Here is a 27,321-nt window from a genome sequence, read left to right on the forward strand (position 1 = left end):
TACGTTTTCCACAGGTCTTTACTGAGGGGGCTGGGGACCAAGGGGTCTGAAAAGGGGGTGCCTCAGCCCAAAGGCTGAAGGCTTGGGAAAGGCACGCAGTGGCAGTGGGGTCTCCCCCTCTGTGAGGGCTGGCTTGGCAGAGACAGTGCCCCTGTGACCCCTCTTTGGCACTAAGCTGGGACCGTGATACCCTCTCTCCCTCCTGACACGTAGAGGGCTCCCCCCCAGTGGCGGCTGGCAGTGTAGGCTGGCAGGGTGGGGGGTGCAGTGGAGGGGGCTGGGTTTGGCACCAGAGGCTGGGCAGTCCAAGAGACAGTGCCCGGCCACCTCTTGAGCTGGCAGGTAGGTACTTATGTTGGCAATGGAGAGAACAACAAATGGAGTCCACTAAGCTAAGCGGTAGTGGGTGAGAAGGCTAGCGGGGAGAGAGCTGGGGGACTTGTGGAGGCTGTGTAATCTCCCCTAGGCCTCTCCAGATGACCAGGGCAGAAGAGGACACAGGCCCAGGGCTCTGACTGACCCCAGGCCCCATTTGGCTGCTTCCCTGGCAGGAAAGGCATCCTGTCTTGTGGGGACAAGAGCCTTCGCTAGGGTTGCAACAGACACGTGGATCGTGGACTTTTCAAGGGACCATGGGAAGTCACGGGGATTTGAGTTTCAGGAGGGCGATGACCCACAATTGCCAGACTCACCACAGGCTCTGGCAGGCTGTGGTAAACGGGGCCAGTGATGGGCCTTGCACCCTTGCTATGGCTCAACCATACTTGATATGGAGTCAGGGCTGGGAAACCCTCATCCCCATCCTTGCTCCCCAGAGAAAAGTAAAGGAGTCACTGCCCTAAACAGGCACACGTATCATGGAGTAAACCCCAGGGTGAGGTTGGAAGCAGGAGAAGGGACACGGGCTTCCTAGGGTCTCCTGGGAGGGGCAGGCCCATGGCTAGGGGGCCTGGGAGGAGGGAGAGGCATGCAGAGGTGGTGAGGGCAGGGTGGCTGCTGCTGTTGCTTCCTTCATGTGATCCGAGAGCCTAGGCAGGGGTGGGGGCTGGGAATCAGGTCCTGGTCAGGTTGGGAGGCCTGAGCCTGGGAGGCTGGCTGTAGAGGGCTTCTCAGGGGCCACAGCCTCGCCCAGAATCTGGCGGAGCTCTTGAAGGCGCCCCTGAATTTTGGGAATGCCAGCCAGCTGCTGCTCCAGCCGTTGCTTCTCCTCGGTGAGGCTCAGGCGGGTAGCCGAGTCTAGCTTCTCAAACTTCCAGCCGCCTTCCCCATCAAACTGTAGCAAGTGTGTGTGGTACTTCCTGGTTGGGAGAGAGGCAGCAAGCTCACTGGCAGCTGCCCTCCCCACATCAGGTGGCAGCTCCCCACCCTTCCCCAGAAGCAGCCCTTCGAAAGGCACCTACCACAAGGATGGCCGGTGGGTGATGGACAGCAGCGCGATGCCCGCATCCTTGGCTGCCTGGAAGATCTTGCCTTCCACGTCTATGCTCACAGCACTGGTGCACTCATCCAAGAGAGCGTACTTGGGCCTTGGAGGTGAGGAGCCAAAGGGAAGAGGCCGTGTACCCTCCATTGCTGATGCTCTATTCTGGTCCAGCCCTGGTCCCAGTCCCTGGACTGCTCCTTGTATCCTGTGGCCCTACTAGGTTTGTTAGGACCAAGGCTGTTTCTGGTAGCTGTGTTCTTTTTTGCAGGAGGCCCCAGGGAACACCCATTTGTTCTTACTGTTGGTTCGGGACCACCCTGGACAGCCATCCCCAGGGCTCACCTGTGATAGAACATGCGGGCCATGCCAATTCTCTGCTTCTCGCCCCCGGATAGCACGTCCTTCCAGTCACACACGGCCTCCCAACCTGGGCAAGGGGCAAGGGGCTCTGTTCAAATTCAACAAGGGCCCAGTGTGTGGGGGCTGGGGGGGGACTGATGGAAAGATGGGGCAGTCTGACCCCAGAGGAGCTTGTCTAGCTACATATTTCCGCTGCATGTATTCACTTGCCTGTGACACTTAAGTGAAAGAGAGTTGTTGGGGCCAGAATTATGACCCCTCAGAAACATTATGTTGGGAGTCTTAGTCGCCCAGTACCTCTGGACATGGCCTTATGTGGGAATAGGGTCTTTATGAAATGAGCATGAAGGTGAGGTCATGGGGGTAGACTGGTGTCCTTACAAAAAGGGGAAATTTGGACCCAGAGACACATAGACAGAGACACACCCAGGGGGAAGACAGACAGACAGACAGACAGACAGACACACACACACACACACACACACACACACACACACACACACACACACACACGCCAAGGGAGGGGCCTGGCTGGGCTCAGGAGGGTGATCTGAGCAAGCATGGGAGCGGGGTGGAGTGTCAGGATGGTTGGCGGAAGAGGCGTCTCCGTTGCAGTCATCCACTGTGCCTGCCTGTGGAACTAGAAGGTTTCTCTGGGCACAGGGCGGCTGAGCACCAGGACGACACTCTCTAGCTTGCCCACGGTGAAGTGTGTAACCATGTGACTGGCCCATGGCAGATGACTGTGTGTCACCCATGTGGCAGTCTATGCAATCATCCCTGGAAGACACAGGCAAGCACATTTTGCCTCTTCCTCCTACTTCCTCCACCCTACAGCCTGGGCTGTCTTGGATCATGAGGTGATTTTAGAAATGAACGCTGCACACTGCAGAATGACCTACTAGATAGCCTGGATCCCCAAGCCTGGACCAGGCACAGCCCCTCCCAGCTGTGGCCTACTTCTCTTGGGACTTACCTTAAGATAAACCCTCATACATACCCCATTCTACTTACTTTTCTTTTTTTCTTCCTTTTTTTTTTTGGTCAGAGACCGTGACTTGAACTTGGTACCCAATGCTTTGGCTCATTGGCTAGCACTCTGCTAAATGAGCCATGCTTCTAATCCCCTATCCCATTCTACTCCTAAACTCTACCATGAACCCTCTCCAGGATCTAGTCCACTGATGGCTGCTGCAGAGAGTGCTCGGCCCATTCTGCAACGAACGAAGTCAGAGAAATGAGGGCTTTGTTCAAGGTTATTTTTTTGGTGGTAGTGGGGACTGAAATCATGGCCTTACACTTACTAGGAATGTGCTGCATACATTGAGCTGTGCCCCTACCCCTCAAGATCATCTGGTACCTAGAGCTGCAAGGGAGGGAAGGAAGTGGAGTTTCAGTGCTTAGATGTCTCAAGAAAATCCAACCTGCCCTCCATTCTGCCCTGCACCGTGCTGCCTTCTTCTACCTCTCTGGATACAATGGACAATGGAGAAAAGCATTAGCCCTCTGTAAGTCGTTTGTTTTTTCCCTTTTTGTTTTTGCCAGTCCTGGAGCTTGAACTCAGGACCTGAGCACTGTCCCTGAGTTTTTGTGCTGAAAGCTAGCATCCTCCCACTGGAGCCACAGCTCCACTTTGGGATTATTAGTGGTTAACTGGAAATAAGAGTCCCGTGGATCTTCCTGCCCACGCAGCCTTTAAATTGCAATCTTCAGATCTCACAGATTATAGGCGTGAGCCACTGACACCTGGCTATAGTGTTTTGTTTTGATTCTTTGGTCAGTCTTGGGGTTTGAACTTTTTTTTGCTCAAGGCTATTGCTGTACCACTTTAAGCCACAGTGCCACTTCCTATTTTCTGGTGTTCAGTTAGAGATAAGAGTCTCAGGGAGGGCCGGGAAGGTAGCTCAAAGGTAGAATGCTTGCCTTGCATGCAGGAGGCCCTGGCTTTGACTCCTCAGCACCAAATAAGCAGAAAAAGCCAGAAGTGGTGCTGTGGCTCAAGTGGTAAAGCGCTAACCTTGAGCTAAAGAGCTGAGGTACAGTGCCCAGGCCCAGAATTCAGGCCCCACAACCAACCAAAATAAAAGTCTCAGGGACTTTCCTGCCTGGGCTGGCTTTGAACTGCAATCCTCAGAGTAGCTAGGATTACAGGCATGAACCACCAGCAGCACCCAGCTTTTTATTTTTATTCTTGCTGTTGTTGTTGGTTGTGGGACCTGAGTGCTGTCACTGAGCTTTTTTTTGGGGGGTGGGGGTCTGGTCATGGAGCCTGAACTCTGGGCCTGGGCGCTGTCCCTCAGCTCTTCAGCTCAAGGCTAGCGCTCTACCACTTGAGCCACAGCGCCACTGCTGGCTTTTTTCTTTTTGCTTATGTGGTGCTGAGGAATCCAACCCAGGGCCTCATGCATGCGAGGCAAGTGCTCTACCACTGAGCCACCTTCCCAGCCCCTCCCTGAGCTCTTTTGCTCAAGACTAGCACTCTACTACTTGGAGCCACAGAGCCACTTTCATAAGTCTTCTTTTCTTCTCTCAGCTTTTCTTACAACCTGTTCCTCCCTCCTGAGCTTTTTTCCCAGAGTCCCCCTGGCTCTATTTTCCCCATCCCCATTTCAACAGAAACACTGTGCACAAGCAGGCTTACCCTGCCCAGAGGAGGGCCATCTTATGGGGCTTCTGATCCCTCCCTAGGAAAGCCCAGAGGCTCCTCTGTGGGCTAGCACCTTCCTGTCCCCAAGCGGGCTACACATACCCTGTCCTGCTGTCTCCTGGCTCGCAGATAGGGTGACCACTTGGTCCGTGTTCCACAGGTCTTGGCTCAGGCTTGTCTCCCATGAGATGAACACCCCTCCACTTTCCTGGTGCACGGGCACCCCTTGGGGCCACCTGTTTACAGGCAGTCCTCCCTAGAAAGTGTGTCGCCAGGCAGGCACTTTGGACTTCTGGATGCAGAGATAACCTTCCTTCCCCAGGGTTGGGGGAAGAGGTCAGGAGTGCAGATGGCAACAGGCTCCCCATCAGTATTTTGGGACAAAGGGCGAGAATATATGTTCCATGCATGGATGATAAGCTCTAGCCCCGCCCCTACCTCCTTCTCTCTGTAGTATGTGGTGGAGGTGTACAATGTCCAGGATGGCTTCCAGCTGCTGCTCCGAGTAGCCTTTCCTTCGCATGTCTTCCACTGAGTCTGGGTAGATTACCTGGTCACGCAAGGAGCCCACGGACATGTAGGGCCTGTGGAAAAGCTGCATGTCCACCAAGGGCAGAGAGCCTGGGTTTCCCTAAAGGATGTTCTGCCTGAGCCTGCTCTGTGGTATCCATGGCTGTGGACGATGAGGCCAGACCTGCAGCAAAGCCTTCCAAGTAGTGGCCACCCCATGCCCATGTATCCCCAACTTACACATGAATACATGTATGCACACACATCGGTGGGCCTGAGTGTAAGAACTCCCACCCAGATCCTCAATGGATAGAGAATTAGGTTGGGTTCCTGGTTTGTTTGGGTCTGGGGTAGCATCTTTGTATCCTCTTCAAAAAGGGTAGACTCCGCCCTTTCCTACACCTCTGCTGTCAACTTCCAGTTGCACAGGTGGGAAGAGGTAGAGGGAAGACAGAGAGCAGGGCTCTGCACGGCCTGCTTGCTGGAGAAGTCTCTCTGGTGGCAGGCTGCCTTACCTTTGAGGGATGTAGAACATGCGCTGGGGTGGGGGCTTGTACAGCACGCCGCCATATGTGGGCCAGAGCCCGCCCAGGATCCGGAACAAAGAGCTCTTGCCGCAACCATTGGGGCCCGTAATGAGGAGGTGCATGCCCTCTTCCACCTGTGGATGCAGCAGACTGTGGCACTGGCCTCACAAAGGTTCCTACATCTGAAGCTGGCAGGTAGGCAGTGTCTCACCGGATAGCCTAGAACTGGCCTGGAACTGACAATCCTCCTGTCTCTGCCTCCCCAGGATTGGGATACCAGGCATGTGTCAAGATGCTGGTTGGGGGCAGGCTATTCTTGATCTTTTTGTTGTGTGTGTGTGCTGGTCCTGGGGCTTGAGCTCAGGTTCTGGGCGCTGTCCCTGAGCTTTTCTGTTCAAGGCTACTATTCTACCACTTAAGCCACAGTTTTACTTCTGGCTTTTTCCAGTGTTTAATTACAGATAAGAGTCTTATAGACTTTCCTACCTGGGCTATCTGAACTGTGATCCTCAGATCTCAGCCTCCTGAATAGCTAGGATGACAGGTATGAGCCACCAGTGCCTGGCAATTCTTGATCTTTTGATGTGACAACAGAAGAGAGGTGGGGTTCAATGTCCAGAGTCCTAACCATATGCCTGGCCTAGAATATAGGGAAATGGACAAGAGTTGGCCCTGTCCCTTAAAGCCTTGATATGTCTGGAAAACATGGGGCCAACACCCGAAGAAGGGTATCTTTTGCTACAGCTCAATGAATGGGTATGTTCCAAGAATGATGATGTCACCCTCAATCCCATCTGAATGCATTCAGAATCCAAATGCAATGTCAAGAGTCTCTGCCTCCCTTAGAAAGTGTCCATAGGAAGGGTACTTTTTTTGCATTTAACCACCTGCCCCTCCCCTGAGTATGGAAACAGTTGTAGGAAGGAGGGGTGAGTATAGGAAAACTGCTTCTGTCCTATCGGATTTCCTATCAGATTTCCATTCAGCCCCAGGACAGAGAATATTTGGGGCACCCCAGGGCAGAAATTCCATCACCAGCACCATCGTACTTAAGTCCCTTGTCTCAGTGTGGTGCTTTTGTATCTGTGAAAAATAATAACACGGTGCATAGGCCTACTGGAAAGAAAATTCAATGTGAGTGCCTTTGCTATTTCAGGCAGTGTTAGTTTCGGGCTGGGCCATGATGAATGCTAAATTCACATAATGAAATCCTAATCCCTAGTACCTCAGAGGGTGACTGTACTTGCAAATAGGTCATAGATGATCAGTTTAGCTAACATGAGATCATACTGGAGTGATTCAATATGAATTTACAAATGGGAGATTGGAACACAGATATGCATAGAGAGAGAAAGCCATGTGAACATGGAGACAGAGAGTAGAATGATGGAACAAGCAACTGCCAGAAAACCAAAAGCTGGGTGAGTCCTGGGACAGGCAGACTCCCTCAGATCTCAAAGAAGGATCCTCGTCTTGTGCCCTCAATCTAGACCTGTGCTCCCCAGTCCTAGAAGAGTCCTTTTCTGCTGTTAAAGACATCTAGTGTATGGTGATTGTCAGAGCAGTCTCAAGGCACACAAGTGTGTAACCATCAACTCTTGAGGGCAGAAGGGGCAAGAGAGTTTTTGGTTCATGCAGGATTTTGTCCCTGCTCTTCCACCTGTGACTGCCTCTTCTTACCTGGCCTTGTTCTCTAACCAGCCATAGCTTGCTCACCAGGGCCTTAGTGTCTTTGCTTCCTTTGACTTTTCTGGGCCTAGCTTGGAAACTACCATTGTGAAGAGGGGTGGCAAGGTTCACACCACTACCACTGTGTGTGCTATTTGGGGTAACACCATATGTCCTGCCTCCAACTGGCTCTCATGATTTCTTTCTCCTCTTCCTCCCCTCCAGTCTCAGCCCCCTCAGCAGACAAAAGCAGCAGCCAGGGCACTCCTAACTCTTCCTGTTCCTGTCTCTTCCTTAATTCCTCCCCCACAAGTTGAGAAACATAACACTCCCAGAAAGAAAATCCAATGTGCCCCTCATCCCACTGTTCCCCACTTTAGTGTTTACCCCAAGAATGTGGACTCTTATTTCACTGTTCCCTGGTTCTATCCAAAGCCCTGCCTGAAGGCATAGGTAAGCAGTGGGTGGCTCAGCTATACCAGTGTTCCGTGTGTGTGTGTGTGTGTGTGTGTGTGTGTGTGTGTGTGTGTGTGTGTGTGTGTGTGTGTGTGTGTGTGTGTGTGTGTGTGTGTTGGTCCTGAGGCTTGAACTTATGGCCTGAATTGTCTGTCCCCAATGTTTTTTTTGGTGGTCCTGGGGCTTGAACTTGGAGCCTGGATGTTGTCCCTGATCTTTTCCACTCAAGGCTATCACTCTACCACTTTGAACCACAGTGCCACTTCTAGTTTTTCTAGGGTTTTTAGTGGTTAGTTGGAAGAGTCTCATGGAGACTTTTCTGCCCAGGCTGGCCTCAAACCGTGACCCTTAGAACTCAGCCTCCTGAGTAGCTAGGATTACAGGCATGACCCATCAGTGCCCCAGTGCTCTACCATTTGAGCCATAGCTCCACTTTTAGCCTTTTCTGTAGTTTTTAGTGGAGATAAGAGTCTCAGACTTTCCTGCCTGAGCTGGCTTCAAATGGTGATCCTCCAGTCTTAGCCTCCTGAGTAGCTAGGATTACAGGCATGAGGCATCTCTCCCCCCCCCCCATTCCCCCCTTCCCCCGCCCCAGCTCATTTCCTTTCCTTGATCTCTCCAGGGCCAGAGAACCGTCCCCAATGAATAGCTCTGTATCTACCACACAGAGTCTGTGCTAGGGACATCTCAAAGCAGATGGAGTAGGACTCCAGATTGCACAGCAGAGGGGCCCAGGTGGAAAAATGGCAATTTTCTTCCCCACAGCTAGAGAGGAACCAGAGCTCCCATGTCTTGGCTTTCTTACAAGGATAGGGAGCAGGCAATGATCAGACAGACAAAGATTGCTTGGGTAACCCTTGGCCAACCCTGGTAACCACTAGTTTTATGTTTTATTTTTTATCAGCTCTGATTCCTAGAGACACATTGATCTCTCACTTTGACCTTAGCCTACCTGCCACGCAGAGCTGGAGAGAATGACTACTGTCAGCATAGTTAGGTGGTAAGCCAAGGGCTGGGGATTGCAGATGCAAACGGCCAGGCACCTGGGATGTACACCTAGGCCTTATCTGCTTAGCTCAGCCTAGTCAGCACTTCTGGGTCAGACACCCCTCCTCCACTCAACCTACCCTGATGTTGAGGCTGGCCACTACCACATCTCCTGTGGGCGTGATGATGGGGATATTCTCACAGATAATCCCCTGCTCCACATCCACCACCTGGCCTGCAGAGAAAATGCAAGGAAGGAGAAGAGGAAGCAGCATTCATGTGGGTTCCCTCTGCCCTGGAGGCCCTCCGTTGCCCCCTTGACTTATCCACCCCTAATAGCCCATCTGTGGATTCTGGAACAGCATGGTAAAGTCCACAGCTCCTTCGGAAAATAGCCAGGTCTTCCAACAAGCTGACCCCTGCCCCAGTATTTAGTACCATGCTCCTAGGTTGTCACTATGGCTTTGATCCCCTGGAACATGAGGCATTGTTATCCTGCTCTGTGTCTGCCCCTCTCCTGGGCTTGCTTGCTCGCTCTATCTAACTATCTATCATATATATATATATATATATATATATATATATATATATATATATATACACACACACACATATATGGTTTTTGTTGTTGTTTTGTTTTTGGTGAGTCATGGGGCTTGAACTCTGGGCCTGGGTGCTGTCCCTGAGTTCTTCAGCACAAGGTGTGAGTTCTACCATTTGACCCACAGCACCACTTCGCTGGGTACCATCTTAAAGGGGCCTCCAATGTCTAGGCCTTTTTGTAGTACTTGGACTCTTATGTAGCTGGCAGCTGGGTACAGTCTCTCCTATACTCACACATTGCCTTGAACTTTCTCTGGATGCCTGCATATGTTGTGACCTCCTGTACTCAGGGCCCACACACTCCTCTCTTAAGAAAAATTGATTCGCTTACACTATTTATATAGAAGGGGATTTCAGTCTTACATTTCCACACACATTTACATTATGATCCAATCAGTCTCCCCCTCCCCCCATTACTTGCCTCTCTTTTTTAACCAGTAATCTAGGCCAGGGCTCTCAGGAGGGCGGATTAGCAGCTTAGCTGGCAGCCACTGCTTGGAGAAGACAGGCTCCTTGGCCGGCAGCACTTCTGAGGAAAACCTCTTTAGGGGCCCAACTCATTCTGCACAAGCCCTCAATGACCCTGCCAGGCAGCCCTCCTGTCCTCGTTGGACCTGGGCAGCTGGGGTACTCAGTGGAAGGCAGAAATGAGAGGAAGCGCTCTGCATGGCGGGACAGCATCTCACCTTGGATCTTTAAGGGTCCCTCAATGTGGACACCAGATCGTACTAGGGCGGCAGATCCAGTGTGACCATCCTCTGGTTCCCCAGGCCTCTTGAAACGACAGTGCTGGACATCCTCAAATACCTGGAACATCTCGTAAACCCGGGCTGTGTAGCCAGCCAGCTCTGTTACCTGTAGGGAAGCCAGCATGGGCTTAGCCTGGGCTACTGTGGGGCGCAGATAGGGATTGACTGTGCTGTGCTGGGGTTACCTCCTTGTAGGAGGACATGATCCGCTCAGTGGCATCTGCAGCAGCTGTGAGGAGGTTGCGGGCAATGGTGAAGGCTTCTGTGCGCTCACTCACAAGCTCCTCCTCCTCCTCCTTCTGGAAGGCTGCCTTCTTCATGGTCTCTGAGTCTGGAAGCCAAGAAGGAAGACAGAGGAGAGTTAAAAGCCTCCAGAGGAAAGATGAGTCTCGTACAAATTGTGCTGGTACAGCCAGATACATACACACATGTAAAAGTGCCCCTCCACCACTACAAATGAAAACGAACTGTAAGAATATCACAGGTCAATGTGAGGAACTAAAACTATAAAACTCTTAGGAGAAAACAATGGCAGCCAGGTGCCCGTGGCTCATGGCTATAATCCTAGCTACTCAGGAGGATGGAATCTCAGGATCCTCATTCAAAGCCAGCCTGGGCAGGAAAGTCCATGAGACTCTTACCTCTAATTAATCACAGAAAAAGCCAGAAGTAGGGCTGAGGCTCAAGTGGCAGAGTGCTAGCTTTGCGCAAAAAGGAGCTCAGGGACAGTGCCCAATCCTAGACGTTGAGCCCTGAGACTGGTAAAAACAAAACAAAACAATGGCAAGGCTTCATAATCTTGATGACACATAATTTCTTACATATGCACAAGCAACTAAGAAAACGCAGATGAACCAAACTTCATCAAAATTAAATAAACTTGACAGCCTGGAGGTGTGGTTCAAATGGTAGAGTGCCAGTTGAGCTCAAAAAACTAAATTGAAACTCTGATACTAGGGGAAAAAAAAGCACAAAAATGTTGCCAGGTGCCAGTGGCTCATGCCTAGGCAGCTGAAACCTGGAGGATCATGTTTTATTTGTTTTTTTTAACTGTAAGTTTTTGTCTTTTCCTTTTTTGGTACTGGGGATTGAACCCAGGACATTGCACTTGCTAGACAAGCACCGTGCCTCTGAATTAAAGGATCACATTTTGAACCCAGTCCTGGCAGAAAAGTCAGCAAGACTCCATCTCCAGTTAACCAAAAAAGTGTCAGACTGGCTCAAGTGTGGCTCAAGAGTGTCAGTATGGCTCAAGTGGTAGAACACTAACCTGAGCAAAACAAGCCAAGTGAGAGTTCAAGCCCTGGTATTAGCAACTTCCTCTAAGAGCCCGCCCCCCCCCACTGGTTCTCACAAACCCCACACACTTCGGCACACAGCGTAGTAGCAGAGTGCCTGCTGAACAAGCACAAAGCACTGAGTTCAAACTCTAGTACTGAAAAAAAAAGGTTAAAGGCAACCTATATATTTGGGTAGAATATTTGTAAACTACCTAGCTGGTAAAGAACTTTCATAATTTAACAACAAAGAAATAAATAACCCAATGAAATAATAGGCTAAAAATGTGAATAGACCCTTGTCCACATAAGATATATAAATGACCAACAATGTCATAAAATATGTGTAATATCAATACTTTTAGGCAAATGCAAATCAATACCACCTCACCCCCTCATCACTTCAATCGGGGTGGCTGTAACAATGAGAGATTAATACCAATCTGGTCAAGTGAGGAGCTGGAACTTCATCTACTGCTGATAGAGATAAAATGGTGTGTCACTCTGGAAAACAGCTCCCCACAAAGTTAAACAAAGAACCACTGTAAAGACCTGGGAAATGGGGCTGGAAAGGTGTCTCAGTGGTAGAGTGCTTGCCTTGCATGCATTAGGCCCTGGGTTCGATTCCTCAGCACCACATAAGCAGAAAAATCCGGAAGTGACCCTGTGGCTCAAAGTAATAGAGTGCTAGCCTTGAGCTGAAGACCTGAGGGACAGTGCCCAGTCCCAGAGTTCAGGCCCCACGACTACCCTCCCCCGCCAAAAAAGACCTGGGAAATCCACTCCTAGATAGGTTTGCAAGAGAAACAAAAAGAAAATATGGACACATAGAAACTTTTACGGCATGTTCATAGCAGCACTATTTGTAATAGCATAATGTTTATCAATAGGTGAACAAAGAAACTTCAGTATATGCATACAATAGAATATTATTCAGTCATAAAAAAGATTGAAGTACTAATACATTTTACAACACAAATGAATTTTGAAACATGCTTAGTGAAAGAAGCCAATCACCAAAGGTCATACCATATGATTACATTTCTATGAAATGTCTAGAATAAGCAAATTCATAGTGATAAGAAACAGATTAGTCTGAGCAAGAGGGAAATGATAATGAATCTAGTTGTGTGTGTGTGTGTGTGTGTGTGTGTGTGTGTGTGTGTGTGTGTGTGTGTGTGTGTGCTGGTACTTGGGCTTGAACTCAGGATCTTACTTAGGCTATCACTGGGCTATTTTTGAATGGCTGCCATTCTACTATTTGAGCAATGCCTTCAGTCTAGCATTTTGATGGAAAATTGGAAACAGAGTCTCTCAGATTTTCTTTGAGTAACTTTGAACTATAATCATCAAAGCTCAGTTTTCTGAGTAGCTACAATTATAGGTGTGAGCCACTGGAATCTAGCTTAGAGCTTGTTTTTGGAGTATAAAATGTTCAGAATTTTGATGATGTAATGATTGTACAACTCTGAATGTATTGAAAACTACTGAATTATACACTTCTTTTGTGTGCTGATCCTGGGGCTTGAACTCAGGGCCTGGGTGTTGTCTCTCAGGTTTTTTTTTTATTGTTGTTGTTGTTCAAGGATAGCATTCTATCACTTGAGCCATAGCTCCAGCCATAGCTTTTCTTCTAAGAGTTGCTCTTGTCTAAATCTGCTTTTCTGTCATAATCGAGACTCCATGGTCAAGCCCTTTAACCTCTTCAGTGACATCATGGACTTCCTTAACCTTGGGACTTGTGTTATTATAAAGGTGATATCTAGAGAAGTTACAGTTACATAAGTCAGGTAATGAGTACATTTCTTTTTGGATAATGTCACCCCTTCCCTCATACTCTCCAAATCTTGAGACTTGGAAATAGTGGAGGAGGCTGACTTTGAGGATCCTGAGGTAGAGGTGAGTGAGTAGGTATCACCCACTGGGAGGTACCAGGGACCCTGGGGCTGAAATAGCCAAAGATTCTGAAGTGGAGCCTCACAGATCAATAGTAAGGGAAGGGTAAGGAGAAAAAAGGGCAGAGTCAACTCAGAGCAGTGTAAGGCCAGGTGCTGGTGGTTCAGGTCTATAACCTTAGCCACTCAGGAGGCTGAGATCTGAGGATCAAGGCTCAAAGTCATTCTGGGCAGACAAATCTATGAGATTCTATCTCCAACTAACCAACACAAGCTGGAACTCGAGGTAGAGCACCAGCTGTTAATGAAAAAGCCAAGCAAGAGCTCAAGGACCTAATTCCAAGCCCTACTATACACACATGCATGCACATACAAGTAGCACAAAGTAGAAAGGAGACTAGAGGAATGGACAGAATGCCTTACATTGCTTCCTAGGGCCTGGCCCAGGAAATCAGGGCAATGAACTTGGTGTGTGTATGGGGGGGGGGGGGACTGGCCATCAATCATCAAAGTCTAAGGTTCTAGAACTTTCTTCTCACCATGTTTTCTAGGACACAGCCCCACCAGGTATCAAGGACACCAGCATTCCTGGTGTCCATTCCTGGAGCTGGACAGTTAGTATGGACAAAGGGGAAGGGTGTGCGGGCTTTATGGGAGGGGCTTCCTAGCTGGCTAGCATCTTCCTGGAGACAGAAGTCACTGCATCCTGCAGATCCCCTTGGGGCCTCTAGGGATTCATAGGCCCCCCCCACTCTCCTCAGTCCTCTGGCCTTTGCAGGCTAGCAAAGCAAAGCTTACCTAGATCTTCCCCAGTAGTTAAGGACGGACTCTTCCCAAGTTCCATGGGCACTGTGAGCTCTCACTGAGCTTGGGGACACAGAAGGGATCAAACAGACAACCAGCCGGGCATTAGTGACTCACACCTGTAGTCTTAGCTACTCAGAAGGCTAAGATCTGAACATCATGGTTTGAAGCACCCTGGGCAGGAAAGTCTATGAGACTCTTGTCTCAAATGAACTGTTTTTTCAAAAGCCAGAAATGGAGCTGTGGCTCAAGTGATAGAACACCAGCTTTGAACAAATAAAGCTCAGAGGCAGCATCTAGGTCCTGAGTTCAAGCCCCACGACTAACAAAACAACAACAACAACAACAACAACAAAAAACCAGACAACCTTCCTACCATCATCCAGTGTAATGTGGAAAGTAGAGAGAGGGAAATATAATGAACAAAACTGAACAGGGCAGGATTAAAGGTTAAGGGCAGAAAAATGTGTGCTGGTCAAGACAGGCCTTGCCTAAGGGCAGCCTGGGCGCAAAACTCTGATGAAGAAGAAGCAGAGACATTCCTGGCATAAAATGTATTAGGTCCCAAGTGCCTGAGGCCAAAGCATGCCTGGTATTTAGAGGAATAACAGGGAGGCTACTAAGATTGAAATGGGACAAGCAAGGAAGATGAAATCTCCTTTGTGCATTTTCCAAAGGTGACTGTGAGTGATGGGGGAAGGGACAGGAACAGAATTTCCCACATGCCTAGTACAGCAGAAGCTTCAAAAAGTCCTAGGCTAGCTGGGCCCTGGTGGTTCATGCCTATAATTCTAACTACGCAGGTGGCTGAAATCTGAGGATTGTGAATCAAAGCCAGCCAGGGCAGGAAAGTCTGTGAGACTCTTGTCTCCAATTAACCACCAAAAAGCTAGAGGCCAAGCTGTAGTTCAAGTGGTAGCATGCTAGGCTTGAGCAAAAATGCTCAGGGACAGCACCCAGACCCTGAGTTCAAGCCCCAGGATAGACACACATACCAAAAAAAGAAGACCTAAGCTAGCTAAGTGCTGCTGATTCAAGCTAATCCTAGCTACTTGAGAGGCTGAGATCTGAGGATGGTGGTTTGAAACTAGACTGGGCAGAAAACTCTGTGAGACTTTTATTTCCAATTAACCATTCAAAAAAAAAGCCAGGGGCTGGGAAGAGCGCTTGCCTTGCATGCATGAGGCCCTGGGTTCGATTCCCCAGCACCACATAAGCAAAAAGAAAAAAAGCTGGAAGTGGCGCTGTGGCTCAAGTGGTAGAGCACTAGCCTTGAGCTGAAGAGCTGAAGGACAGTGCCCAGGTCCAGAGTTCAGGCCCCACAATCGGACCCCCCCCCCTCAAAAAAAAGCCAGAAGTGGAGCTGTGACTCAAGTGGTAGAGTGCTAGCCTTGAGCATCAAAGCTCAGGGACAGTGCCCAGGTCCTGAATTGAAGAAAAGGACTGGCGCGCGCGTGCATGTGTGCGTGCATGTGTGTGTGCGTGCGCGCGCGCGCGTGTGTGTGTGTGTGTGTGTGTGTGTGTGTGTGTGTTAAAGATCTTCAGAGGAGGAAAGAAACTTCCCAGAACTAGACAGGCTGTTATTTGTCTAATTGCAGCCAGGGAAAAGTGGCTGCAGGCACTTCCTCATGGTTGTTTTTCACATGCTCTGGGCTAGGTGTGCTGATTGGATGAGATACCTGAAACAAGGCCACTTTGTGTGTGTAGACTTCCACAATTTGATTTTTCTTCCTGGTAGAACAGACTCCAGGGAGAAAAATAGACAGCTGAGGATGGTAGCCCCAAAGTGGAAGCCCAAATAAGAAGAGAATCAGAGAAATTTCTGTTTTTCAAATAAGTCAGGTATGATATTCATACCTATAACTGACAACTCTCTTGCTGCTGAACTGGATAAACTATAACACCTTTTAAAACACAGTGACACTTGAAGGGAAGCAAGGAATATTGCTGGAAAAAAATAAGCAAGAAGCCAAAGCAACTCTTTGAACTTCCAAGAGACAGACAGGGAGAAGACAGAAAACCTCACCGGCTTTCTTACAAAACATGTCTTGTAAGAATTTGTAATTATGTATTTGGGGTTCAAATGAATACCACCTCCAAGGCCAGTAACACCCCCATCCTGCTGAAACTGAAAGATTAACAGGAATATGGCCTCCAACTGGTTAATTACCCCTCAAGTGCTTGGCTGAAACAAAAGCAGATGTGTACCAAGTAATTACACCCTCATGGAGGGTGAAGGTGGAACGAGGAAATGATCTACCATGAGTGAGGACGACCAACAGGCAGAAGGCAAAAGTAGATTCAAGTCCTAAGAACTTCAGGTAAATTGTTGGATAGATAATAAGTACGATTATTACCATAAGCACAAAAGAAGTGCTGGGAAGGCTGGGTGCTGGTGACTCACACTTACAATCCTATCTACTCAAGAGGTTGAGATATGAGAATTGAGGTTTGCTGCAAGCCTAGGTAGACAAATCCTGGAGATTGGGCTGGGAAGGTGGCTCAGTAGTAGAGTTCTTGCCTTGCATGCATTAGGCCCTGGGTTCGATTCCTCAGCACCACAGAAAAAAGCCGGAAGTGGCGCTGTGGCTCAAGTGGTAGAGTGCTAGCCTTGAGCTGAAGAGCTGAGGGACAGCGCCCAGGCCCAGAGTTCAGGCCCCATGACCGGACCCCCCCCCCCCAAAAAAAATCCTGGAGATTCATATTTCTAAATTACCATCAAAAAGCTAGAAGTGGAGGCATAGCTCACGTGGTGTAGTGCCAGCTATGAGTGAAGTGAAGCTTGAAGTTCAAGTGCCAGCACGTGTGCACACATATGAGCACACTCACAGGCGCACGCGCGCGCGCGCACACACACACACACACACACACACACACACACGAGCAAATGAGACACTTATAAAAACAATTTGAGGTAGACACTGGAGGCTCATGGCTGTAATCCTAGCTACTCAGGAGTCTGAGATCTGAGGATTGTGGTTTAAAGCCAGCTCCGGCAGGAAAGTCAGTGAGACTCTTATCTTCAATGAACCACTGGAAAACTGGAAGTGGAGCTGTGGCTCGAAGTAGTAGACAGATAGCCTTGAGCAAAAAGAGCTCAGAGACAGTACCCAGGCCCTGAGTTCAAGCCCCATGCCTATAATCCTAGCTATTGTGGTTTGAAACCGGCAAGGGCAGAAAAATCTGTGAGACTCTTATCTTCAATAAACTACTCAGAAAAATCCTGAAGTGGAGCTGTGGCTCAAGTGGTAGAGTGCTAGACTTGAGCACCAAGAAACTCAGGGATAGTGCCCAGACCCTGAGTCTAAGCCCTAAGACCAGAAAAGAAGAAAAGAAAAAGAAAAAGCAAGCTAAGTAAGTGCAAAGGCCCCAAGTTCAAACCCTAGTATATCCCACAAAAGAAACGGAATAGCCACTGCCAAAAAGGACTAGACAAAAAGTGCAGATGTGGCTCAAGTGACAGAAAACTAGCTTTGAGCAAAAAAGCCAAATGAGAGCATGATATGTTAAAAACAATCATACTAGACATGGCCGAAGAGAAAACACATGAACTAGAAAATTTGTGAACAGAAAGAAAATTGAAAAAAAATCTGAAGGACCTACAAGCAGGACAAATAGAAACCTATACCTAAACACACAGTAAAATATAGTATGCCAGAGAAAGACAAAACATTATAAAGATACCTAGAGAGAAAATGCAGACTTACTGCTAGTAATTAATGTAAAGGGTGAGGAACATCTGGCTCTTAAAATCATTTGGTATATAATGGAATAGACAGGCATGCTTCTCCTATGCTCTTCATTGGCTGCCTGCATTGACAATATTGTCTGTAAATGATGTTATAAACAGCCAAAGGGGCCTTGACAGAATAAAAGTTTCCCACTCCCGACTGATAACAGATTTTTCGACAACTACAAAAAAAATGAAATATTGGAAGTAGAGGTGTGGCTCATTAGTAGAGTGCTAGCCTTCAGCAAAAAAAGCCAAGTGAGGGCTGGGAAGGTGGCTCAGTGGAAGAGTGCTTGCCTCGTATTCATGAGACCCTGAGTTCAATTCCTCAGCACCACATAAACAGAAAAGGCCAGAAGTGGCACTGTGGCTCAAGTAGTAGAGCGCTAGCCTTAAGCTGAAGAGCTGAGACAGCGCCCAGGCCCAGAGTTCAAGGCCTATGACCAACCAAAAAAAAAAAGCCAACTGAGAACACAAGGTCCTCTCAGTTCAAACCCCAGTATGAGTACACACACACACAGAGGCATGCACACACGGGCGCTTGTGTAAAAGAAAAGAAAAATTGAATACTGTCAAAGGTCTGGGAGAAATGAACTGTTCCTCTAGATTCCTATATCCAACCTAACTTTAGCTCTGGAATGAGGAAGAAATAAGGACATCAAAATAATTGGGAATATTCCCTGAGAAATCTTTGCTGTAAGAACTTTTATGCCCATGTAATTGTAACCCCTCTGTATGGTATTTTCACAATAGTAAAAAAAAAAAACAAACAACAACTTTTAGTTGGGCATGAGTAATGCCGGGAGTCCAGCATTCAGGATGGTGAGGACAGAAAGTACCAAGGTGCACTGCAGCCTGGGCTACATGGTGAGAACCTATGTTAAACAAAACAACAACAACCTTCAAGCCTGGCACTGGTGGGGGTGCCTCATGCCTGTAATTCTAGCTACTCATGAGTGTCAGATTGGAGGATTATAGTTCCAAGCCTATCCCTGACAAGAAAATCCATGAGACTTTTATCTCCTATAAACATCGAAAAGCTGAAAGTGGAAGCTGTGGCTCAGGTAGTAGAGCCCTAGCCTTGAGCAAAAGAAGCTCACAGACAGCATCCAGGCCCTGAATTCAATTCCCAGGTCCAGCAAACACACCTTTCAAAACTTTAAAAAAGATGTCTATCTGGAAGAATGGAACACAAAAAGAATGAATGTATTTTGGAATGTCAATACAAAAAATTTTTTAAAAAAGAATGGAGTGTCAAGAAGAGAAATCAGTATAGATGAGGTTGCATTTATACATGCATTCACTGGAAAAAGCAATAGTCAAGAATAAAAACCAGGGGCTGGGAAGGTGGCTCAGTGGTAGAGCGCTTGCCTTGCATGCATGAGGCCCTGGGTTCGATTCCTCAGCACCACATAAGCAAAAAGAAAAAAGCCAGAAGTGGCGCTGTGGCTCAAGTGGTAGAGCACTAGCCTTGAGCTGAAGAGCTGAGGGACAGCGCCCAGGCCCAGAGTTCACGCCCCTCTACCGGACCCCCCCCCCCAAAAAAAAAGAATAAAAACCACATGAACCCAAACTTCACAATGGCTATAGTGACAGGTAAGAGGGGTTTGTTTCTCTAAGGTAAAATGTTTCTAGGGCTGGGAAGGTGGCTCAGTGGTAGAGTGCTTGCCTTGCATGTATGAGGCCCTGGGTTTGATTCCTTAGCACTACATAAGAAGAAAAAGCTGGAAGTGGCACTGTGGCTCAAGTGGTAGAGTGCTAGCCTGGAGCTGAAAAGCTAAGGGACGGCACCCAGGCCCAGAGTTCAAGCCCCATGACTGACCAAAAAAAAAAAAAAAAAAAAAAAAAGTTTCTAAGGTCTAAGAGGATGGGAGCTATTGATTAACCCATGACTGTTTTTAAGAACCTAGAACAGCATGTTAACCTTCTCAAGGGTAACAACTGAATGCCTGAAAATAGAATGAATAATCTGTAAACCAGTAGAAGAACAAATGGAATCAAGACAATCAGAAGCTGGGTGCTGTTGGCTCACACCTGTAAGCCTAGCCTCTCGGAGGCTGAGTTCTGAGGATCACAGTTTGAGGCCAGCCCTGGCAGTAAAGTCCAAGAGACTCATCTCCAAGTGACCACGGAAAAACTGGAATTAGAGCTGTGGCTGAAGTGGTAGAGCACCAGCCTTGAACAAAAAAGGAAAGGGACAGTACCCAGGCCCTGAGTTCAAGTCCCAGTTCTGGTGTACATGCTCACATGTGTGTGCATACACATACAACCTGACCATTACCAAAAACAAAACAAAAGAACTGGTAGAACAGGTTTCCCAGCACCATCCCTCCAAAGGCCTTTTGACAGAAGTTTCTACCATCTATAATCCATAAGTACTGTTTTAGGGGTGGTAAAACCACAGCTGGGGTAACAAAGGGGCTCACTCAAAGTATTCTCATTTTTTTTGTTTGTTTGTTTTTGGTCCGGTCATGGGCCTGAACTCTGGGCTTGGGTGCTGTCCCTCAGCTCTTCAGCTCAAGGCTAGCGCTCTACCACTTGAGCCACGGCACCACTTCTGGCTTTTTTTTTCTGCTTATGTGGTGCTGAGGAATCGAACCCAGGGCCTCAGGCATGCAAGGCAAGCACTCTACCACTGAGCCACCTTCCCAGCCCTCAAAGTATTCTCTATAACTTGAAGTTGAACTGAGGATAGGGACAGGTAGGCAAGGGTGCATAGGTGTGCTAAAGAGGCATGTGGTAGCCAGGCTCCAGTGGCTCAAGCCTGTAATCCTACCTACTTAGGCGGCTGAGATCTGAAGATTAAGATTCAAAGCCAGCCTGAGCAGAAAAGTTTGTGCGACTCTTATCTCCAATAAACTACTCAGAAAAAGCTGGAAGTGGTGCTGTGGCTCAAGTGGTAGAGTGCCAACCTTGAGCACGAAGAGTCTCAGGGAAAGTGCCCAGGCCCTGAGTTGAAGCCTCACGCCCCAGGGGGAAAAATAAAAGAGGCATGCGGTATTTCTGAGTTGTGGTCCTAGGCTCAGCTGATGGTACGAGGGAGTATGAGATGTATGCAGGGCCAAAACCATTAAGGATCTATCTAAGAGGAGAGCCTGACCTCTGGCAATCTAGGATGCTACTAGGGCTCAACATCCCTGGTAAAAGGGGCAGGTGAGCCAACTGAACTCCACAAGCCTGGCCCTAGCCCCCAGAGTCTTGAGTCTCACCTGACTCTGAGTAGCCAGTGGCGGTGATGATGGGGACGGCCACCATGAGCAGGCCTGAGGCACTCCACACATATTTCATGAGGAATTGCTCCAGCATGACATACCACAGGCGTTCCAGCAGGATGAGGTTGATCTGAGAAGCCAGGTCTTGATAGGAGTGCTGGAGCAGTGCCAGTTCCACCTGCCAGGACAGCACACATTGAGAGGCCTTGTGGCAACCCCTGTGGGGGTGACAGTAAGTGTGCCCAAGTACTGCTCACTCACAGTAATACTATTTGATGGCCATGACAAAGCTAAGAGCTGGGGGATTACAATTAGGTGGGGCTGAGTCTCAGACAAGTAATGGTGGTAATGGTACTACAGGACACCCCAGAATAGCTCTTCATTTTTCCAACTATCTCTCTACTTGGAATAGCCATCTCTCTCTTCCCTGTATCCTGGGAAATTTCTGGTTGCAGGCCTGTGACAGTTAACTTTTCTGTCCTCCACTGAGTCCATTCTTTGGGCTCCCTCTCAACAACCTCTCATGTCCTTCTCACCAGGCACCTCCTCCCCCGGAAGTGATCAGCTCTTGTTTTCTTTTTCTTTCTTTTTCTTTTTGGTAGGTCGTGGGGCCTGAATTCCAGACCTAGGTACTGTCCTTCAGCTCTTCAGCTCAAGGCTAACATTGCCACTTGAGTTACAGCGCCACTTCTGGCCCTTTCTGTTTATGTGGTGCTGAAGAATTGAACCCAGGGCCTCATGCATGCAAGGCAAGCACTCTACCACTTTGCTACCTTCCCAGCCCCAGCTCTTGTTTTCTATCCTGAATTAAGCAAAGACTAGCCCAGTGGAGCAAACCAAAATGCTCCTCATTTGGAAAAACTCAGTCTCACCTACTGAGGGCTCCCTTTCTGCTACTTTCTTGGGGTACTTCTCTGTAAGAAACTCGCATTGTGGGGCTGGGAAGTTGGCTCAGTGGTGGAGCACTTGCCTTGCATGCATGAGGCCCTGGGTTTGATTCCTCAGCACCACATAAGCAGAAAAAAAAGCCAGAAGTGGCACTGTGGCTCAAGTGGTGGTAGAGCGCTAGCCTTGAGCTGAAGAGCTGAGGGACAGCGCCCAGGCCCAGAGTTCAAGTCCCACGACTGGACCCAAAAAGAAAAGAAAAGAAAAGAAAAAAGCCGGAAGTGGTGCTGTGGCTCAGTTGGTAGAGCGCTAGCCTTGAGCTGAAGAGCTGAGGGAGCTGAGGGACAGCGCCCAGGCCCAGAGTTCAGGCCCCACGACCGGACCCCCCCCCAAAAAAAAAAAAAAAAAAAAGAAACTCGCATTGCATTTCCCTACCAAAATCAGAAAGGTAGACTCCCAAGCTGGCCTGTACCTCGGCTTGCCTCTTCCTCCTTCCTAGAAGTGGCTAGGCCTCTCCTACTTCCAGCTACACTCCCTGCTTCTACAGGGAAAGGGGTGACAGCAGCACACAGATAGTGGATGCTGGAAATGTTGGGAAATGCTCATAGAAAGGTAGCTACAGGGTCTTGGATTTCCTGGCTCAGTCGAGATACATATGCCCTAGTCTTGCATATATGCAAGACTGGCTGATGACAGCCAGTCTGGTACTATTTGCCAACTGCTTTCATGTCTTCTCTATTTGCTTTTCCTTCTTTTCCTTCCTTCCAACTTTCCTTCCTTCCTTTTTTTCCTTCCCTCCTTCCTTCCTTCTTCCCTTCCTTCCCTTCGCTTCCCTTCCCTTCCCTTCCTTTCATAGTACTGGAGTTTAAATTCAGGGTCCCATGGTCTCTTGGCTTGCTCTACTGGTGCTTTACCATTTGAGCCATGAATTCAGCCCTACTTTGTGCTGATTCTTTTGGAAATGTCTCCTGGACTTTGCTTACCATCCTGGTTTTGAACTATGATCTTCTGAATTTCAGCCTCCTGCATAATCAGAATCACAGGCATGAACTCCATTAGATTCTCACAGGTCTTACTGCATGTATATTTTCTTTTTTTGGTGGGGAGGGGTCCGGTCGTGGGGCCTGAACTCTGGGCCTGGGTGCTGTCCCTCAGCTCTTCAGCTCAAGGCTAGCGCTCTACCACTTGAGCCACAGCACCACTTCCAGCTTTTTTTCTTTTTGCTTATGTGGTGCTGAGGAATCAAACCCAGGGCCTCAGGCATGCAAGACAAGCGCTCTACCACTGAGCCACCTTCCCAGCCCTGCATGTATATTTTTATATTTATTGTAAAACACTAATACCCAGAAAGACAAAGTGATCTGCCCAAGAAGGAGGTACCACGTAGTGCAAAAATGTGGAGCACCCTGGCAGGGAAGTTAAGGGAACTAGATTCTTTTTTCTTTTCTTTGTCTGGTCCCAGGGCTTGAACTCAGGGCATGAGCACTGTCCTAGAGCATCTTTGTGCTCAAGGCTAGTGCTCTACCACTTGAGCCACAGCACCACTTCCAGCTTTTTCTGAGTAGTTTATTGGAGATAAGTGTCTCATGGACTCTTCTGCTCCAGCTGGCTTTGAACTGTGATCAGCCTCCTGAGTAGCTAGGATTACAGGTATGAGCCACCGATGACGCTCAGTTCAGATTCTTAAAAATGATGCTTGAGGGCTGGGAAGGTGGCTCAGTGGTAGAGCGCTTGCCTTGCATGCCTGAGGCCCTGGGTTCAATTCCTCAGCACCACATAAGCAAAAAGAAAAAAGCCGGAAGTGACGCTGTGGCTCAAGAGGTAGAGCACTAGCCTTGAGCTGAAGAGCTGAGGGACAGTGCCCAGGCCCATAGTTCAGGCCTCATAACCGGACCCAAAAAAAAAAAAAAAATGATGCTTGAGCTGGGCGCTGGTGGCTCACGTCTGTAATCCTAGCTACTCAGGAGGCTGAGATCTGAGGATCGCGGTTCAAAGCCAGCCCGGGCAGGAGAGACCGTGAGACTCCTATCTCCAATAAACCACCAGAAAACCGGAAGTGGCACTGTAGCTCAAGTGGTAGAGTGCTCGCCTTGAGCTGAAGAGCTGAGGGACAGCGCCCAGGCCCAGAGTTCAAGCCCCACGACCGACAAAAAAAAAAAAAAAAAAAAAATGATGCTTGAACTTATTTCTTTGTGACAGTACTGGGGATTGAGCTCAAGGTCCCTCTTTCTCATTTGGCTTTTTCTACTCACAACTAGTGCTCTACTATTTGAGCCACACCTCTAGTCCAATGCTTTGACTTATGAAGAAAGGCTTACTTTGTTCTCAAGCAAGAGATTGTGTGCATGTGTGTGTACACAATGCATATGTGTATTAAAATAAGAGGCCTTGTTTGAAATCCTAGTATGAACAGAATACTCTGCTGTTTGCCCTCTAGCCTGTCACTTCTGCCTTTCTGCTCTAACCTATTGATCTGAGCCTAGGCCTATGTCCACAGTGACATCTCAACTAGTGGGATTGGAGTGGGCCCTAGGCCTGCACAGCATGGTCAATCAACTCACCTGTGGGGGGAGGGGGCTTCACATTATCTCATATAGCTTTCCAACCAAGGCTTATAGAGACCGGTCAAAGATGCCCATAGGGCACCTCTGCAACTGAACTCTCCTCAGCAACCAACCATACTATTTCCTGATGAAAGCCCAGAGGAAGTCCTTCAATACACCAGTGCTCTGCTGTCCCCAAAACTCAGCTGCTCACATAGCTGAGCTTTACTCAGGCCCAACCTATGTTTCCTGAACTGTGCACACCTCACCAAGTACCCTGGTAATCTAGGCTTGTACTACTAGGAGCTGGCCAAGGCTGATTATGCAGCTGCTGGTAATATGCCAGGTTCCTCACCCAAGGCCACAGCTGTTTGCCAAGGCACCGTGGCCTGGCAAATGGGGAAAAAGAGAACAGGAGGGAGGATTACATCTCAAGGCCAAGCACTTTTTCACCCAATCAGAAACAGCATAAGCCAGCATGCTCCCCTCTGAAAAATAATGGGAACTCCCCCTGCACCCCTCCCCCCATCCCCACCCTCTGTTTTGAGTCTGGGATTACAGGTGGACACCGCCATGTCAGGAGACAAACCCTCTTTAAAAATCAGAAACAAGTCTGTTTCTCTACATGATGTACAGCCAAAGAGACAAGGTCAAGGCAAGAGGCTGCCTGACCCAGGGAATGTACACAGGCGTTCAGGAGATGGGTGTCATTCTGCTCCTCCCCCCACCATAGGGGAACTGAAACCTGAGTTGCACAGAGCAGGGCTTGAAGCAGCTGCAACCCCAGGCGCAAGGAAGGGGAGGGGCAGCAGCAAGATAAAGGGAGAACTGCCCTGGAGTAACCTTTCCTAGCCAGTTCCTCAGTCCCAGGCCCACCCCTGGAAGGAGACAGAGCAGAGTCCTAGGCCTGGGACTGAAGAGAGAGGCAGCCATGCTGGGGACTGGGAAGCTGCTGGGTAGGCAGGAAGTGTGTCCCGCCTCTGCAGCGTCTGGGGCCAGACATTTCTGAACCAGGGCAGCTGGCAGGCAGCTAGGCCCGTGGCTAGTCAAAGTGGTCACCAGCCCGGCAGGCCCAGGACTCTTCAGCCTTGAGAACTGCCACAGCTACAGCCACTATGCTGGATGCTGCTCATTAACCTCCGCTTGGGCTGAGTCATGCCCATAATGCTTGCCTGCCCGGCCAGCCAGTTCTGCTGGACGCTGGCCTTCAAAGGACACAGCGACGCAGCAGAGGCTGGGCAACAGGCTGTGTCCCACCATCCCTGCTTCCAGATGGCTAGCGTCTCCTCTTGGCTGGGATGCAGGAGTGGAGTGAGCTGGAGCCATAGAGGCTCAAACAAAAGTGTCACCTAAAACCTCAGCCAACCCAGGCCCTCTTATCTTCCCCCCATCTTTCACAGCCTATGCATTACCCGATTGTTCAAAGCTGGCAGTCCTGGGCTTTCCAGTCACCCACCCACTCTGCCATGTTCCCAGCACCCCAATTAGCCCCACCTCATGGCCCCCATAGAAGGCGATTTCCTCCGAGTTGGCCACCACACGGGAATGCATGTAGCGCAGCTCCCCCTTCCGTCGTGCTTCCTCTGCCACCAGCTCCCCAAACTTAGGTGAGAAGGCTCGAAGCACATTGGCCGTTAGGAACACCACGAGGCCAGCGATGGCCGAGGGCCAGGCTGTGCCAGCTCCGCGGGAGCGCGCCGCTCTAACCAGGGTGTAAGAGGTCACAGCCACATCCAGGAGTGGTTTGGTCAGGTTGGAGTAGAGGTGAGCTACCGAGGCAGCGAATGCCACCACATCCTCAGTCAGGGACTGGTCAGGGTTGCGCAGGCGCCCATCCATGTTGCTCACACGGTAGTATGTCTGCTGGGTGAAGTAGAGGCTATAGGCATGGTCCACCAGACGGCTTCGGAAGGCCAAGGCCAGCTGGCCCTCCAGGTAGCGAATGGCGCTGTTGATGAAGGTGGCAGGCAGGGCGATGAGAAGCCACTGCAACAGCTGCCAGCTGAAGGCTCGAGGGTCCTTGCGCACGATGCAGCGTGCCAGCCGACCATCTAGACGGGCCACGTATACTGACAAGAAAGTTCGGCTCACCAGGGCGGCAGAGTGCAGCGCCAGAAGTCCCGACTCCCGGCACAGGATTCGGGGAAAGAGCAATCGTAGCAGCACCAGGAGCCGTCGCAGGAATACCCTGTTCATGCCAGTCTTGGCTGCTGTGGTCCCGGAAGCCTCCTGCGTGGGTTCCCCAGCTGGCACCGGGGGGCCTCTGGCCAGCGCCAGGCACTGCCGTACCAAAGGGTAGATTTTGTGCACGCCGTAGGCTGTGAGCGCCAGGACCATGGCCGTACGCTTCAGCGTGGTTGCCCGCGAGGGCCGTGGAGTGGAGAGCACCGGCATGGCACCTGGGCTGGCTGGCAGGCTTGGGCTGGGACTTGGTGCCCGAGGCAGCAGTTGAGGCAGATGCTGGAAGGCAGGGCTGTTGCTCTGACCGCGGGCTCGTTGTCTAGGCAACCGGAAATCTTGCAGTGGTCCCTGTGACTGTCGCTTTAGGCGCCCCGGGTGGTGCTAGGGCTCCCGGCACGGTGGGCCCAGGGTTCCCCAGGGTCGTGGGCTCTTCAAGGCAACCCAGGTGGAGAAACTTGTCTTCCCTCTACTGTCAGCCCTTTAACCCCCGAGGTCAGAGCCTCGAGAGGTCCGGGCGGAGAGGGCGTCGTATTCCCCTTTACCTTCTCCTCCTCCAGCTCCTCCCCGCCCTCCTCCCTGGTGACGCCCCTCCCGGGGGCACAGGGCGCGTCACTCTGCTCCGCTGCCTTGCTGAAAAGACAGTCTTAGGCCAGAATCTCCACCCAGTCCAGAATCTCCACCCACCCACCCCTCCCCAGAGGCGAGTCCAGTGAAGGGGAGGAGGCAGAGGAGGAACGGGAGGTGGAGTCTGGATAAAGGGAGCCCCACCCCCATCGTCGCCTAACGGCTAGGCTCCGCCCACTCCCAGGCCGTGGAAGCGAGGAATGACCGCGCACATTTGAGAAGCGGTCCTCTCTTTTCCCG

At 49.7% G+C, this 27,321-nt stretch overlaps 1 protein-coding gene across 1 annotated transcript; it reads right to left on the minus strand.

The window, feature by feature from the left end:
* On the minus strand, nucleotides 1–27,102 carry Abcd1 (ATP binding cassette subfamily D member 1). The gene is made up of 10 exons (XM_070039513.1): nucleotides 25,771–27,102; nucleotides 20,846–21,026; nucleotides 10,116–10,261; nucleotides 9,868–10,036; nucleotides 8,719–8,813; nucleotides 5,456–5,601; nucleotides 4,869–5,014; nucleotides 1,766–1,850; nucleotides 1,401–1,526; nucleotides 1–1,298 (listed from the first exon to the last, which is right to left on the minus strand). Exons 1-10 carry the CDS (start codon nucleotides 26,668–26,670, stop codon nucleotides 1,064–1,066), a joined length of 2,229 nt encoding a protein of 742 aa, XP_069895614.1. The 5' UTR covers nucleotides 26,671–27,102; the 3' UTR covers nucleotides 1–1,063.
* Nucleotides 27,103–27,321: the final 219 nt, after the last annotated feature.

Source organism: Dipodomys merriami, unplaced genomic scaffold (assembly GCF_024711535.1).
Source record: "Dipodomys merriami isolate MVZ:Mamm:240054 unplaced genomic scaffold, mDipMer1.0.p SCAF_3, whole genome shotgun sequence".
Lineage (NCBI taxonomy): Eukaryota > Metazoa > Chordata > Mammalia > Rodentia > Heteromyidae > Dipodomys > Dipodomys merriami.

Coding starts and splice junctions, on each gene's coding strand:
- Abcd1 (XM_070039513.1), bottom strand. CDS start 26,670: ATGCCGGTGCTCTCCACTCCACGGCCCTCGCGGGCAACCACGCTGAAG. Junction 10,037..10,115: donor TCATGTCCTCCTACAAGGAG/GTAACCCCAGCA, acceptor GCTTCCCTACAG/GTAACAGAGCTGGCTGGCTA. Junction 5,015..5,455: donor ATGTTCTACATCCCTCAAAG/GTAAGGCAGCCT, acceptor GCTTTTCCACAG/GCCCTACATGTCCGTGGGCT.